A 14,717-nucleotide genomic window follows, 5' to 3' on the forward strand; every position below is an offset into this window, starting at 1 on the left:
AGTCTTCATTTTTGAGAAGCATTTCTTAAAAAAAATTTATATAATGGAAAAATCTTTAAGATTTGAAATATTTAATTAAGGCAATTTGTTATAAAGACAAATGGTGAATCAAGTATGTTAAGGTAATCACTATATATGTTAAGTAAAAAAAGGCAAGATACAGAAATCATATATACATAATGATTTTGACCTAGTACAAATATTTATTAAAAATGACTGGAAACAAATAATCATGAGAATAGTTTTGACAGGGTAATAAGATTTGTTCTCCGTTTTCCAGGTTTTATGTAATATGGATATATTATATTAAAGATTAATTTTTCAGTAACATTCATGATAGTTAACATTGTTATAGCATGTAATACATGCCACTCATTGCTCCAGGTGCTTCATATAAATGAAATCATTTAATCCTCACCACAACTATATAAAGTAAGTATAATTACTATCTCTCTTGTATAGCTGAGGGCATGAGGCTCAGAGAGGTCACATAACTCGCTTGAAATCATGTAAGTGATCAATGGTAGTGCTAAAAACTGAACCAGGCAGTCTCCAAAGTCCCATTCCCTTACCCCTAAGCTACACTCACTCCTCAAAAATAGAGGCTTTGACACCAGATCCAAATTCAAACAAGAAATTTTCCCCTTTCGTCAATCCAAAGCAACACTAATGGGTCTTACAGAACCCAAGAGCCTTGTGTTTCTTTAGGATGTAAATTAAGAGGAAGATATGAGGTGTGACATTCATAGTGGTATTTAACAAATGGTCAAAAACTATATTTCAATTGCTTTTTATATTGTAGATAAGCATACATCACATTTATATTTTACTCTCTCCCTCCCCATTCCTATCATAGTTTCTTGCCCCATTTTCTTGTTCCCAAAAACATATACTATGTCTGCAGGGCATATTGCAATAACTATTTAATCTAAATCTGATCACGAATCAAACCTAATTATGCACATAAATTATTTTGGGTGTATCTTGCTAAAATGCAGTTGCCCAAACCCAACCCTGGAAGGTAGAGAGAAGATACTTTAAGAAACTCCCCTTATTTTGTAACAAAATATTAATCTTGGATATATATATAAAAACATGGCATCTGCTATTTTCTGTCAGGAATGCCAGCACATTCTTTAACCTTTTGTACCTTATTTCACATGGCTAAAGGCCAGTTTTGTGCATGATATACAAAATCAATCTCATGTTAGTTGCATCTTGTATATGCAATTCATAAAACCAATTCAGACAGTGTGCACACTGGAAAGTGTAATCTTACACATGCACTCTGATCAGATTTTAAAAATTATGCCATTTCCAATTTCTTATCAGAACTGTGTCATTATAGTCCAACCTGCTTTCTTATCCAGTAATGACACCGATGGATATTCTGAATAATTTCCTCTGTCAGTGACATAGGATAGTGGAATATGCCACAGGTAGCTGTAAAGAGAAAATATTGAAAAATTATTATTCTAATATTTCAGTTAGTTACACATGATTTGTTTTGTTTTGTTTTTTATAATTTGGCAGAAAGGTTAACTTTGTTAAGCTATTCCTAGAAAAAGATAATCTTGTTAGGTTTCACAAGAACATATGATTACAAAATACTTAAAAATATTTCCATCTGAGGTTGCAAAAGACATGGCGTGAAAAGAAAGAGGGCATGTACCTTGCATCTGAAGGCTGACTTCCAGGCTTCATATTTAAAAAGAATCTCTCTTGTTGTACAAAAAGTTCTTTTCCTTTCCTTTGAACAGTCACTAAAGGAAATCCTTTCTGCAGGGTCCAGGTTTCCATCATTTTCTTTACATCTAGTGTTTGGTTTGTGACCTATAAAATATATATACATATAATTCTTTTTCCTTAAAAATAAAAATTAGTTTAAAAAATTTTATAGTTTATCTGTACCCTTCCCTCTTTTCCTACCACATTTTTAATATTACATTTAATGTTAATATAAAAAAGAAGCATGAATGTTGAGTTTATACTTCTAATCTAGGTAAATGAGCAACTGCTAAAAGGAATGTAACCTGGAACAGAACTAACTGATAGCCAAGTGAGTGACAGAGGCACTAGGTTGAGAAGTTGCACATATATCAACCAACTCAGAGTTCATTAAAATCCCTCTATCCATCACGATTAAAATCCCTAAGAAGATATAAGTATTCTTTCAAATCACAATACTATCATCTAGAAGATATGAATAATGATATACAGTCTAGAATCAGAAGCACTGCTACTCAATCCTGTGAATCACCTGAGTCTAGGTTTCTCTTTATACTCCTACCCTCTACCTCCGTATGATAGTCTCTTAGGACCTAATACTGCAGGAGTGCCAGGAAGCAGCAGCAACAGAAGAGTGACAAATAGGTCAGTTGCCTTAAGTCTTTCTAGAAAAGAGTGGTAAACTACTTTGGTAGTCACAGGCCTTCTTTCCCAGAAAATATATGAACTTAACTATAAAATCTAGAACCTAGTGTCAGAGCTTTATAGACTCCCTAAGGCCCACAGCCCCTATGACACCCAGTATCAATGGCTAAGAAGCAATTTTTGAACAATGGTCTCTTTAAAGCAGGTGGGTTAAATTTAGGATTAAAATTATTTTTCTAGGTTACATATGAATTTGAATTGTAAGAAACAAAGTCATCATGTCCCTAAATTGATAATATAACTCTCCTATGGCAGGCCTTGCCTCCATCACCACATGCCCATTTATTTAAAGCACAAAAGGATGGAGCAAATCTTCCCATTTTAATTAATCTTATATTTCTCATGGCTCTGACCTATTTATTTCTGAACCAGAGGATTAGAAGAAAACAAGCTTGCCTAAAAACAAGGTGGTTTGGGGTGTCGAAGCAGTATTGAAGTAAAGAGGCCAATGCATAATTTGATGTGGATGCTGAAAAATCTGAGGATACTGTTAGGAACTAGGCTGGGACAGAAAAAACACCATGATGCAAAAGCTACAGTCAATGAGAAAGGCAGAAATATATTCTAAATATATTCTAAATCAGAAATATATTCTACAGTCAATGAGAAAGGCAGAAATATATTCTAAATGTCAAGAGATAAGACAGTAAGTATAAAGTAAACAATGTGGCTTTCAAATGAAATGCACTACATGATCAGAGAAAAAAACAATGATTTAGAAACAACTGTTAGGTTGTAAGTTCTCAAAGAAAACTCAGAGAGTAGGGAAGGTATATCTTCTGGGCAAAAGATTAACAGCTAGAAAGTATCAGGATTCAGATGAGGCAAAGAAGCAGAAAGAGTGTATGAGGAAGATCCAGAGCAGGAGTTCCTAACCTACAATCAATAAAACTTTGAAACTGAGTGAGATGTTCCGCATATAAGTGGTTATTCTGAGTAATATGGCCAGAACTTTCATCAAATTTCCAAATAAGTCTGTGATCTTTCTGTTTTTTTTTTTGTTTGTTTTGTTTGAGACGGAGTCTTGCTCTGTTATCCAGGCTGGAGTACAGTGGCAGAATTTCGGCTCATTGCAACCTCTGCCTCCAAGGTTCAGGTGATTCTCTTGCCTCAGCCTCCCAAGTAGGTGGGACTACAGGTGTGCATCACCAAATCTGGCTAATTTTTATGTATTATTTGTAGAGATGAGGTTTTACCATATCGGCTAGGTTGATCTCAAACTCCTGACCTCATTATCCACCCACCTCAGCCTCCCAAAGTTCTGGGATTACAGGCGTGAGCCACCACGCCCAGCCAAATCTGTGATCTTTCAAAGCATTATGATCTATCAATCTAAGTCAGGGTAACAAACGAAAATGCTTATAAGGGTTATGCAGTCAGCATACATGCATGAGGTAGGACGTGTTCATGCGATGCTTCGAAGTGTAACTTCTAGATAATTATACTGTTTGCTAGAATATTTCCAGGATGACAAAATTCCAACAGCAAAATCCTCTAAGGGTAATATGCAGTCATGTTGTGATGTATCATCTACTCTAGAGGAATAGTCACCAAGTCAAGAGATGCATGGAGCAGAGTACAGAATCACTAAAAGAAGGGAGAAAAACTAAAAAAGGGTAAGAATAGGAAAAGAGATTTTTGGAAAAAAAATCAAGTAATGAAAATATAGTAATATTCATTAATACAGAGAAGACAACTTTCCCACAAAATAGGAATGGAGTTTAAGTTACAGACAAAAAAACTGGCTACCCAAGCCCACACACATCTTTTCCAACAGCTAAGAACAACACTCCCATTTTTTGACATAAAACTCAGTGCTCCATTCATAAATATTTATACAGCAAGCTCCATCCTTCTCTTTCTCAAATAACTATGCTTGGTACCACAGACTTAACTTACACACATGCTAAAAAGTATAAATAAATGACCCCCCCCTTTTTTATTAAGAGCTAAAAAAATTACCTAGGTCACTTACCTGATTAAAACTATCCCACAGATCATCACTTTGAATGGATCCATAGCTGTGATTATGCAGGTAAAGAACTATAGCATGTTGAAACACATCTTCACTAAGGAAGGTTTTCAGCATCAACAAGAGAGAAGCTCCCTATTCAAAAAAAAGTGAGAAAAAGGGAAGAAATTACAGAATACTATAGATTATTGAATTGAGAATCTAAAATTCAAACTACAGTCAATCTAAAAATATGCTTCCATATACAGAACCTAGTTATAATACACTGCTACTTAGTTTCATATAACTAGATGTGGACTGTGTTCAACTGTCTTAAAATTATTTTAAGGGATTTGAAAAAGAGTTAATGGAGTAGATTCCCATGTGCACTATTCTAACCATGAGCCATTCTGTGTGGTCTATTGGTATACTCACTGTTTCAATGTTACTGTTGAAAAGCTAAGTATTTATAAATACATTTTAATAGAAAAACATGCCAAATTCTCTGTGGCATCCACACCTCCATCCCCAGTGCTTAAATTACCCGTTGAATTCATGAGTGCACACTGCTGGAAGCACGATAAATTGGCAAGGCTCTCAAAAGTCTCCCTGCTAGGTAGGTCATTAATTTCTTATTTTAGTATATTGTATTGTGACGTAACCAGGATCTCTCTTCTTCCTGCAGAGTCACTTCAAATGCTTGGAACTAACAAATGTATAGGGCAGTAAGCATACTATTAAAGCCACACTATATCCATTCATGTACATGTCATCATTCCCAATCCTGAAATATGCACCACCTCCTCTGTGAAGCCCCCTGACTTGAAATAGAAATCACATTTCTCCATCTTCAATACAATTTATATAACATCCTGTATCTGTTAGACATTTATTTCCTCATCTACACTGTATGCTAATTGAGGGGAAAAGTAAAGAGCTCAACTCCAATGACTAAAATAATGCCCACTAAATAGTAGGTACTCAAATAGTTTTTGAATAAATTTCACTTTTGATAAAAATGTAGTCACGTCAAGATTATTTGTATACATAACTAAATTTATTACCTATTACTCTCATTTCTATGTCACACTTCATAGCTATTGCTTGTTCTATAAATTTAAGTACTCATTGTTGTCCCCATCAGTCCTTTCTCTTCTGCATCACCAATTTTCCCCTCCATACTGTAACATGCCCATGAATAAAACAAAAACAGGCTGGGCATGGTAGCTTATGCCTGTAATCCCAGCACTTTGAGAGGCCAAGGCGAGAGGATCATGCGGTCAGGAGTTCAAGACCAGCCTGACCAACATGGTGAAACCCCGTCTCTACTAAAAATACAAAAATTAACTGGGCGTGATGGCGTGCGCCTGTAATCCCAACTACTCAGGCAACTGAGGCAAGAGAATCGCTTGAACGGAGGAGGCGGAGGTTGCAGTGAGCTGAGATCACGCCACTGCACTCCAGCCTGGGTGATAGAGCAAGACTCTGTCTCGAAAAGAAAAGAAAAAAAAAAAACTATGATGTAACGTTCCTAATTTTTAACATATAAAAGAAATATCCTTCCTTAACTTCACCCCCCCTCCAGTTACCACAGTAATGTTTTGTTCCCCCATTGTAGTAAAACTCCTCAAGAGTTATCCTCAATGTGCCATCTCCATTTGCTCTCTTTCATTCACTCTGCTGGAAAGGTTTGTTTTTTTCTTTTTTTTCTTTAGACGGAATTTCACTCTGCCGCCAGGCTGGAGTGCAGGGCGATCTCGGCTCACTGCAACCTCTGCCTCCTAGGTTCAAGTGATTTTCCTGCCTCAGTCTCCCAAGCAGCTGGGACTACAGACACGCAGCACCATCCCCAGCAAAGTTTTGTACTTTTTAGTAGAGACGAGGTTTAACCATGTTGGCCAGGAGGTCTCTTGACCTTGTGATCCGCCTGCCTCAGCCTCCCAAAGTGCTGGAATTATAGGCGTGGGCCACTGCACCTGGCCTCTTTTTTTTTTTTTTTGAGAGAAGTCTCACTCTTGTCACTCAGGCTGAAATGCAATGGCACAATCTCAGCTCACTGCAACCTCCACCTCCTCGGTTCAAGCGATTCTCCTGCCTCAGCCTCCTGAGTAGCTGGGATTACAGGCACTTGCCATCACGTCCAGCTAATTTTTGTATTTTTAGTAGAGACGGGGTTTCACCATGTTGGTCAGACTGGTCTCAAACTCCTTACCTCAGGTGATCCACCTGCCTCGGCTTACCAAAGTGCTGGGATTACAGGTGTAAACCACTGTGCCAGGCTGGAAATATTTTTATCAAGGTCACTGGTAAACTTCCTGGTGCTAGACAAATGTGAATTCTCAGGCTCATCTTATCAACCTATTTGATACAACTGATCACCTGCTCCTCTTTGAGAGTGGCAGGACACTACTTTTGATTCTCTGGCTATTCACTGGCTATCATTTCCAAATGATTCCCTAATTTATATATCTAACCAGATTTCTTACCCCTTGAATTTCAGACTCATACCCAGCTGCCTGCTTGGTACCTCCATTTGGATGTTTAATTCATCTCTCATACTCAGAAATTGAAGTTTCTTCCCCTTTCTTTCCCTAAATCTACTTTTTTTTTTTTTTGAGACGGAGTTTCCCTCTAGTTACCCAGGCTGGAGTGCAATGGCGCGATCTCGGCTCACCGCAACCTCTGCCTCCTGAGTTCACGCAATTCTACTGCCTCAGCCTCCTGAGTAGCTAGGACTACAGATGCGCACCACCATGCCCAGCTAATTTTTGTATTTTTAGTAGAGACGGGGTTTCACCTTGTTGACCAGGATGGTCTTGATCTCTTGACCTCATGATCTACTCGCCCCCTAAATCTACTCTTAAAGAAGTCTTCCTCATTTCAGCAAATGGCAACTCAATTTTTCCAGTTGTTCAGGCAAAAATCTTAAAGTTGCCCTGACCCCTCTCTTGTATTTCACATCTAATCCATCAACAAATTCTACTGGATTAATCTTTAAAATATATTCCAAGTTCAGTAGTATCTCCATCACCTTCACAATATCCCCCCTTGTCCAGGCCACCATTATCTCACCACCCATCTATTACAATAACTTCCTAACTAGTCCTGTTAACTTCATGTACTGCTGAAGACTGGAGTGATCTTTTACAAAATAAGCCATACCATGGTACTTCCCTATCAAATGGCTTTTCATTTCACTGAGAATAAAATCAAGGTCCCTACCATGGCTTAGCAGACCCTATGATAATCTGGCCTCTTACAATCCCTCTAACTTCATTTACTACTTTCCCCTCTGCTTACTCTACTCCAGATAACATTGGATCCTTGCCGGTACTTGAACATGGAAAGCACCTTATACCTCAATCTTGTATCTCTCTCAATCTCGTATCTCGTGTGGGAGTCTCCAAGACCAGTTCCAGGTTTGATTATGTACTAGAAGGATTCACAGAACTCAGCATATAATCACACTCACTGTTATGATTTATTACGGTGAAAATATGTGAAGTAAAATCAGCTAAGAAGAAAGGTGTATGGGGCAAAGTCCAGAGGAAACCAGGCACAAACTTTCGAGTCCTCTCCCAGTGGAGTCACACAGGATGTACTTAATTCCTCCAGCAAGTTGTGAAAACGTGTGAAATACCGTCTACCTGGGATGCTCGTTAGAGATTCAGCACCCAGGATATTTACTGCGGGGTAGTCATGAAGGTACCTTCCACCTAGCACATACCAAAACTCCAGATACCCAGAAGGAAAGCAGATGTTCAGCATAAACACATTGTTAAGGCACAGTAAGCCACTCTTATAATGTAATAGTGGGAACTTTCCCAAAACCCAAGTTCCCACATGCACCCAAGGGCCAACCTTGCAAGCAGGTCTTTCAAAGGACAGCAGTCTCAGGCCTGCACACAAGCACTATACATTGGCTATTTCCTGTGCCTGGAATATTCTTCCCCAAGAAAACCACATTCCGCATGCCTTAGGCAGTGTTCAAATGTCACTACACAGGAAAACTTCTCAACCATATTATATTATAAATATATTTTATATTATATTCCTTTGTTATTCTCGTTTCCCTTATCACACTTTATTTTCATGTTAGCACTTATTACTTAACACAATATCTATTTATTCATTCATTTGTATACTGGCTGTCTCTACCTTTGACTCCTGAAATTAAAGCTTCACAAAAGAGGCAGTCCATCTTCTTCCCTAATATAACCCAGCACCTAGAACAATGCCTGGTACATGGTTAGTACTTGTAAGATTTGCTAAATGAATGAATTCTTAAAAGGCAACCTGCATCAGAATTAGGCTTGATGATTAGAAAGACCAAACAGAATATGTCTGCTAACATATTTCCCTATTGGCGCTTACCTTCTTACACACAATACTCCAAGTAAGCACCAGTAGGGTTAACTGGATAAGTTATCCAGTATCCTACTTTTCTTATAGAATATTTTCCAAATTTCCAATTGTGATACAAGTAGTTACCATGTTGACAGGGATTGACTATGATGTGGAAACTACATGCTCAGAAAACACTGAATTCTGGGATAAGAGGGCTGGGGTCAGAGGCAGACAGGGCTCTATTATGACTCTGTTTTCTTATTATATACTGAACTTAGAGCATTTTAAGCAGGATTTCAAATCCTGAAATAATTGTACTGTTTAAGTTTGGTATAATAACAGAACCTCAAGTTTAAAATTTTCTGTATTGACAGGTCCATTATGGGCTTAAAAAATCATAGCAGTAGCTCTAATTGGAATAGATGTCATATAGCTAACTGAACTCCTGATTTTCTTGTTTGTTAAAAGTACCTGTGCAGTAATTCTTCCTGTCAGTCAGGTTTGAACCTGAAAAACATTCCTGCTTCTTTCTTTACCTACCTTACCCTGTCACTAATAATTTAAGTACTTTCCCTGCCCAGTATTTTTTATACCCACTGTTTTCTTTCCACCTTTACTAGCACTCCTCATTTCAAACTTTTATCATTTCATGCCTAGACTTTGGCAGCAATTATCCTGACTTTACGTTTCTCTCCACTTAAATCTACTTTATAAACTGAAACCAATTTAGTTTACCTAAATAGTAACTTTAATCAAGTTATTTCTCTGTTCAAAAGTCTTTTCAAGCTTCCCATTATACAGGAAACAAGGATTCCTTATGGTATCCAGAGCCTTCTACAACTGGGCCCCACTCAACTTTCCTTCCCCTCTTCACATGTGGCTTCCACTGCAGTCAAACACTGACTCTCAGAAAAAAACATACTTGCCCATTAGTACTTCATTTTCTTTGCAGACCTCACTGTTCCATTCCTGCACAACACTATAAGTCCCATTCCTCCTTACCTATATTTTAATTATTTAAATCATCTCAATTCCCATTTTCCTCCCCCAAATTTCTCTTCATTATCCCAGGCAAAAATTCTCTGCCCCACTCAGCACATATTACCTCTCTTATTCCTCCACAAGTACCAAATACTAAACTTTCAGCTACTTGATGGCACAGACTGTATCTCATACCTTTTATATATTTTCTTTTCTATCTAGTCTGACAGCCATAACATTCATCCTTCCCCACAATATAAATGTGAATGACACTATTATTCCTATTCTTTCATTCTCTGACCTATGGTGATTCGAATGGGGTTTGACTTTCCGCTTTTTCTTTACTTTGAAACCCAGAGTGTGTGTTTCAGATCCTGCAATCTAATCTTCAATTCTTAAAATCTTTTTTGCTTACTTGCTTTGGCAATCCTGACTTGAGAGCATATTTCATTTCTGAGTAACACAGCCAAGAGCTTGCTTAGGACCTTCCTCAAACATACTCTACCTGTAAATCTGGAGTGTAAACTGACTTTAAAAGATGGATTGCTATAAGATCTGTTTAATTGTCTGGAATACTAGTCATACAACTTAAATGAGAATTAGAGAAAGGAAAAAACTCACAAAAAAGTTAAGACTAAGATTTATATATAAGCAAACATTTTAGAGTTTAACATTAATACCTGAAAAAAAATTAATCTTTAAAATAATCTAAATCATGCAGCTTACTCACATATGACATTTGAAACCCACTCCAGCTACCTTTTTGTTCACAGTAATACCTTAATATAGGAAAGAGCATTAAACATTTCTCCAATTTGTCCTGAAGTCTGAGCAGATGTAGATAGCGGACGAGATGAGCTTAAGGAATCTTTCTTCATGATTTTAAATTGAGCATCTAAGAAATCTTCGTACTTTCAAAAAATGAAAAGATTAGAGTATCATGAATAGTATCAAAGGCAAAAGTATAGTAATTATTTACATGAATTAGACTAATTATTATGTAAGATCATTAGGAAAAAAATGATGTGTCACTAAACTTCAGAATATAAGCTTTCAAAAATGTAGGAAGATTGTGACCTTTATTAATATTCTTTAAATTTAAAATTACAATTATAACATGGCCACATGAAAATTAGCATTTCCTAAACAATAGCATATGCAAAAATTAAGACTCTATTACCAAAGTAAACAAATGCCAACTCTGGGTACACAAGATGAATATTCTAAAAAGGATAGCATATATATTTTTTTAATGAAAACTGAAATTTAAAAAGAGAAAGAACAAAAACTGGTCCTTATGCTTATTTCTTATATATAGTCAAGCATTTCTATTAAGAAAATATTTATTTCCCTTAACTGAGGTCAATTTTAAATAAATTATAACTCTTCAGCAGAAAGAATTCTTTAAGAAGTCAGCAGATGAGCTCCCCTAGAACATGTATTAGACGTTTTTACACATTCTGGGCACCACCAAGTGGTCAAACTGTATATCTCCCTGCTTAATTAAGTAGCATACACGGATTTAGAATACCTTTCTTAGTACTCTAGCTATCACTTGATATTAATCAATTAACATCAGTTGATTTCTTCTACCACTTGAAATTTTTGAACAAGCCCTATCAAAAATTTTAAATCAAAAACTCTAAGAGTACTTCTGTTTAAAAGCAATCTTGGTTCATAAGTTCAATATCAGGAAGTTTAATAGAAAGTCAAAAAATTTCAAGGTTGGAAGGTATCTTTACACTTTCCCACCTGCTGTTTGAGTTATCTTCATAATATCTTGGCTAGTGTGCCTGAATATCCCTAAGTACTAGAAATATTTCCTGAGAGTCTAATACCATAGTGACAACACTATTACACCTCTCTGTTTTGAAATGCTATTCCTAATCTTTGGAAAAAGGCATAAATTGTGGTTTGTACCTTAAAAAGGGCAAATTATTTATTTGTAACAACTTATATATCACTATTACAATAATGTACATTGTGATAGTAAAGAAACAGTAATGCTACAAAATGTTTTAATTTTTTTCTCTTTTTACACACTTTAATTTTGCAAAATGGAATTTGCAACTTTATCTAAATTCCTACAAGCAGAAGAACTACAGCTGTTTAGAAGAAAGTGTTGCAAAACAGTTTGAAATGTTCATCTTAGTGACAAAAATGTGAAATAATCTTATACAAGTTCAGCTTTCAATGAAACACATCAATAAATAGTAGCATAATTTTCACTATAAAATCTCAAAAGGTATAGATATCAGTAACCAAGGTCAAGCTTGGCATACCTTCCTAGAAACATTTTCATTACTCCAGATGCACAGAAAATACATGAAAATGTGATTTGACTATTTTTCCTCCTAGAATTCATAGTAGGCCAAAGAAACCCTGTACTTACAGTAGAAAGCTCTTTGAATATTTTTTCCAAAGAGAAATACTCCATGAAGGTGGCAAAACCTTCATTTAGCCATATATCATTCCACCACCGCATTGTCACCAGATTGCCAAACCACTGAGGGAGAGAAAACAACCCACAGTATATTTATATCCTCAGGAATTTCTTTTAAATAATTGGCTCAAGTGTCATATTAGTCACCCATAACTTGATTACAATATCTTAAAAATACACTTAAACTATATTCAAATTAATTTAAAACTTATAAAATTTATATAAATTTACTTTAAAAATAAAATAGAAATTTTAACATTTTACCTTAACTGAATGGGAAAACAAGCAAGAAAGGTTATTAGCATATTTATCAATTTAATAAACATGTAATATAGCATGAATATAGGGAAATAAAAACTTTTTTTGGCCAACTCATAAAGTGAGATTTCCTAGATAATGACTTTTTCTACTTTCTAATATCAAGTTAGTAAGATTATTTTCCATTATATCTACAACCATCCATGACAACTAAAAAGTCTCTATATGAGAGATGTTTCTGTAGTCAGAAAACCTATAAATTTGTTTCTCCTCAGTTGCCCAAATTGAAGATAGTATTTGCATGATTCAAACTAGAATTCAAATAACATTCCTTAATAAAGTTGACATATAAAGAAAGGCTGGGCATGGTGGCTCACACCTGTAATCCTACTGCTTTAGGAGGGCAAGGCAGGAGGATTGCTTAAGGCCAGGAGTTCAAGCCAGCATGGACAACATAGCAAGACTCTGTCTCTACAAAAAAATTAAGCCAGGCATGGTGATGCATGCCTGTGGTCCTAGCTACTTGGGAGGCTGAGGTGGGAGGATCACTTGAGCCCAAGAGTTCAAAGTTGCAGTGAGCTATGATCATGCCACTGCACTCCAGCCTCGGTGACAGAGTGAGACCTTGTTTCTTAAAAAAAGGTGGCATATACATAAACAAGTGAAGTCAGAAAGATATTAAGTATTTCCTCCTATGACATAGAAGAAAAGAGGAAGGAAAAAAGTAACAGGAGAGTCTCCTTAAAAAAAAAGTATCTAAAAACTCCTTGAAATAAAAAGTAGTTATAAGATATGTAATTTGGTCAGTGTGGCCTAAGGCTTATCTCAAATCAGCAGCAAAAAGATGAGGTTACTGCATAAAACAAAACACCTTTGAGAATTACAGTAATATATTTTTCTGTGATATTATCTTCAAACCTGTTTTAGAGGAAGATGATTTATAAGTCCTAAAGAGGAAATAACAGGGTAATAGTCCCAAATGGTCGCGGGTGGCTTCAGAAATAACAGACCTAGAGGAGATTCCCCCAAAAGACAACTTACCTATATGACCTATTTTTAAAGCAAATAAGAATGTGCTTCATATGCCAGCTTGTCATGAAGTCTTAACAAGTATTAGATTCATACATGGTGTTTGAAGTAGGAAATAAGCTGACTAGAATACATCCTATTCCTAACCTGTTGCTGTCATGACATCACCCGTTTAAACCATATCCAATGCTAGTTAATCACCTCATCCAGGCCACAACAGACAAGGTATCAGGGAAGAATGGGGGAATTATGTACCCTATAATCATCTTTCTCTCCATGTTACACAAACAGTACCTTTACCATTTTCTCAGAAACCCCCTCTTCAAAATTAACAAAATTAACAGGGAACCCCATTCCAGCAAGAGATGAATAAAAAAATCCAGCCCTGACAGCTACCATTCGAGTTGTCAGAAGAGTGCAACTTAGAGAAAGGGATTCACCCCACAAAGTTATACTGGGCAGTGGCCATTTGTCAGAGGCGAGGCAGCTGTGTATTACTGAAGGGGAAAAAGAAATCTTGAAGAGACAGTGGCTCTACATGGACCACGTGCTGCCGCTTATTAGCTATATGACTTATGGCAAGCCATTTATTTAAACTGAGTCTCAGGTTTTACATCTGTGAAATGTGATTAATACCCACCCTAGAGAAGTTATGAAGTAAGACAGATGTGAAAATGCTTTAACCTGCAAAGTCATACATCAACATCTGATAGCATTTTCACTGGAAAATTGTTTGTGTTTAAAAAGCATTTTTCTATTACAAAAAAAGGCAATACTTAAAAAAAAAAAAGGCTGAAGAATTATTAGCATCTAAATGCTAACAATAACTCCAGGTGTGACATGTAACAGCCTTTGTTGCTAATACCTGGTGGGCCAGCTCATGAGCAATGATCTTAGTCATCAGTTTTCTATCCGCCACTGAAGAAGTGTTATCGTCACACAGAAGCGTCTCCTCTCGGAAGGTGACCAAACCCCAATTTTCCATTGCTCCTGCTTTGGAGTCAGGAATAGCCACCAAATCTAGACATAACAGGAAATAAATGATCAACTTTCCCTCATCTTTTGGCATTTTCTACTCAAAATATTTTATTCAGTGGTTTATCATTGTGAAAGCAAGGAATTCTTCTTATACTTCTAATAAATGGAATCTTCCTTATTCTAGCTCTGCATGCTCCCTACTCACATGTCAGCTGAGGAAGACCTGTTCAAACCCTTTTAGAGTCACTGGTCCACTGTGTCTTAGTGAGGAAAGAGATGCCTAATTCCTTCACAATC

At 36.4% G+C, this 14,717-nt stretch overlaps 1 protein-coding gene across 3 annotated transcripts in view; it reads right to left on the reverse strand.

Annotated features, from left to right (window-relative positions):
* The window catches only part of LNPEP (leucyl and cystinyl aminopeptidase), a 111,317-nt gene that overhangs the window by 28,748 nt on the left and 67,852 nt on the right, over positions 1–14,717 (reverse strand). For all 3 annotated transcript variants that reach the window (XM_032275679.1, XM_032275687.1, XM_032275669.1), the window contains exons 6-11: positions 14,308–14,462; positions 12,105–12,218; positions 10,492–10,623; positions 4,409–4,540; positions 1,673–1,833; positions 1,355–1,443 (exon numbers count right to left, since the gene is read on the reverse strand). In XM_032275679.1, the coding sequence (XP_032131570.1) occupies positions 1,355–1,443; positions 1,673–1,833; positions 4,409–4,540; positions 10,492–10,623; positions 12,105–12,218; positions 14,308–14,462 (783 nt within the window). The remainder of the gene's footprint in view (positions 1–1,354; positions 1,444–1,672; positions 1,834–4,408; positions 4,541–10,491; positions 10,624–12,104; positions 12,219–14,307; positions 14,463–14,717) is intronic.

This window comes from Sapajus apella, unplaced genomic scaffold (assembly GCF_009761245.1).
Source record: "Sapajus apella isolate SASKATOON/1434 unplaced genomic scaffold, GSC_monkey_1.0 scaffold1, whole genome shotgun sequence".
Lineage (NCBI taxonomy): Eukaryota > Metazoa > Chordata > Mammalia > Primates > Cebidae > Sapajus > Sapajus apella.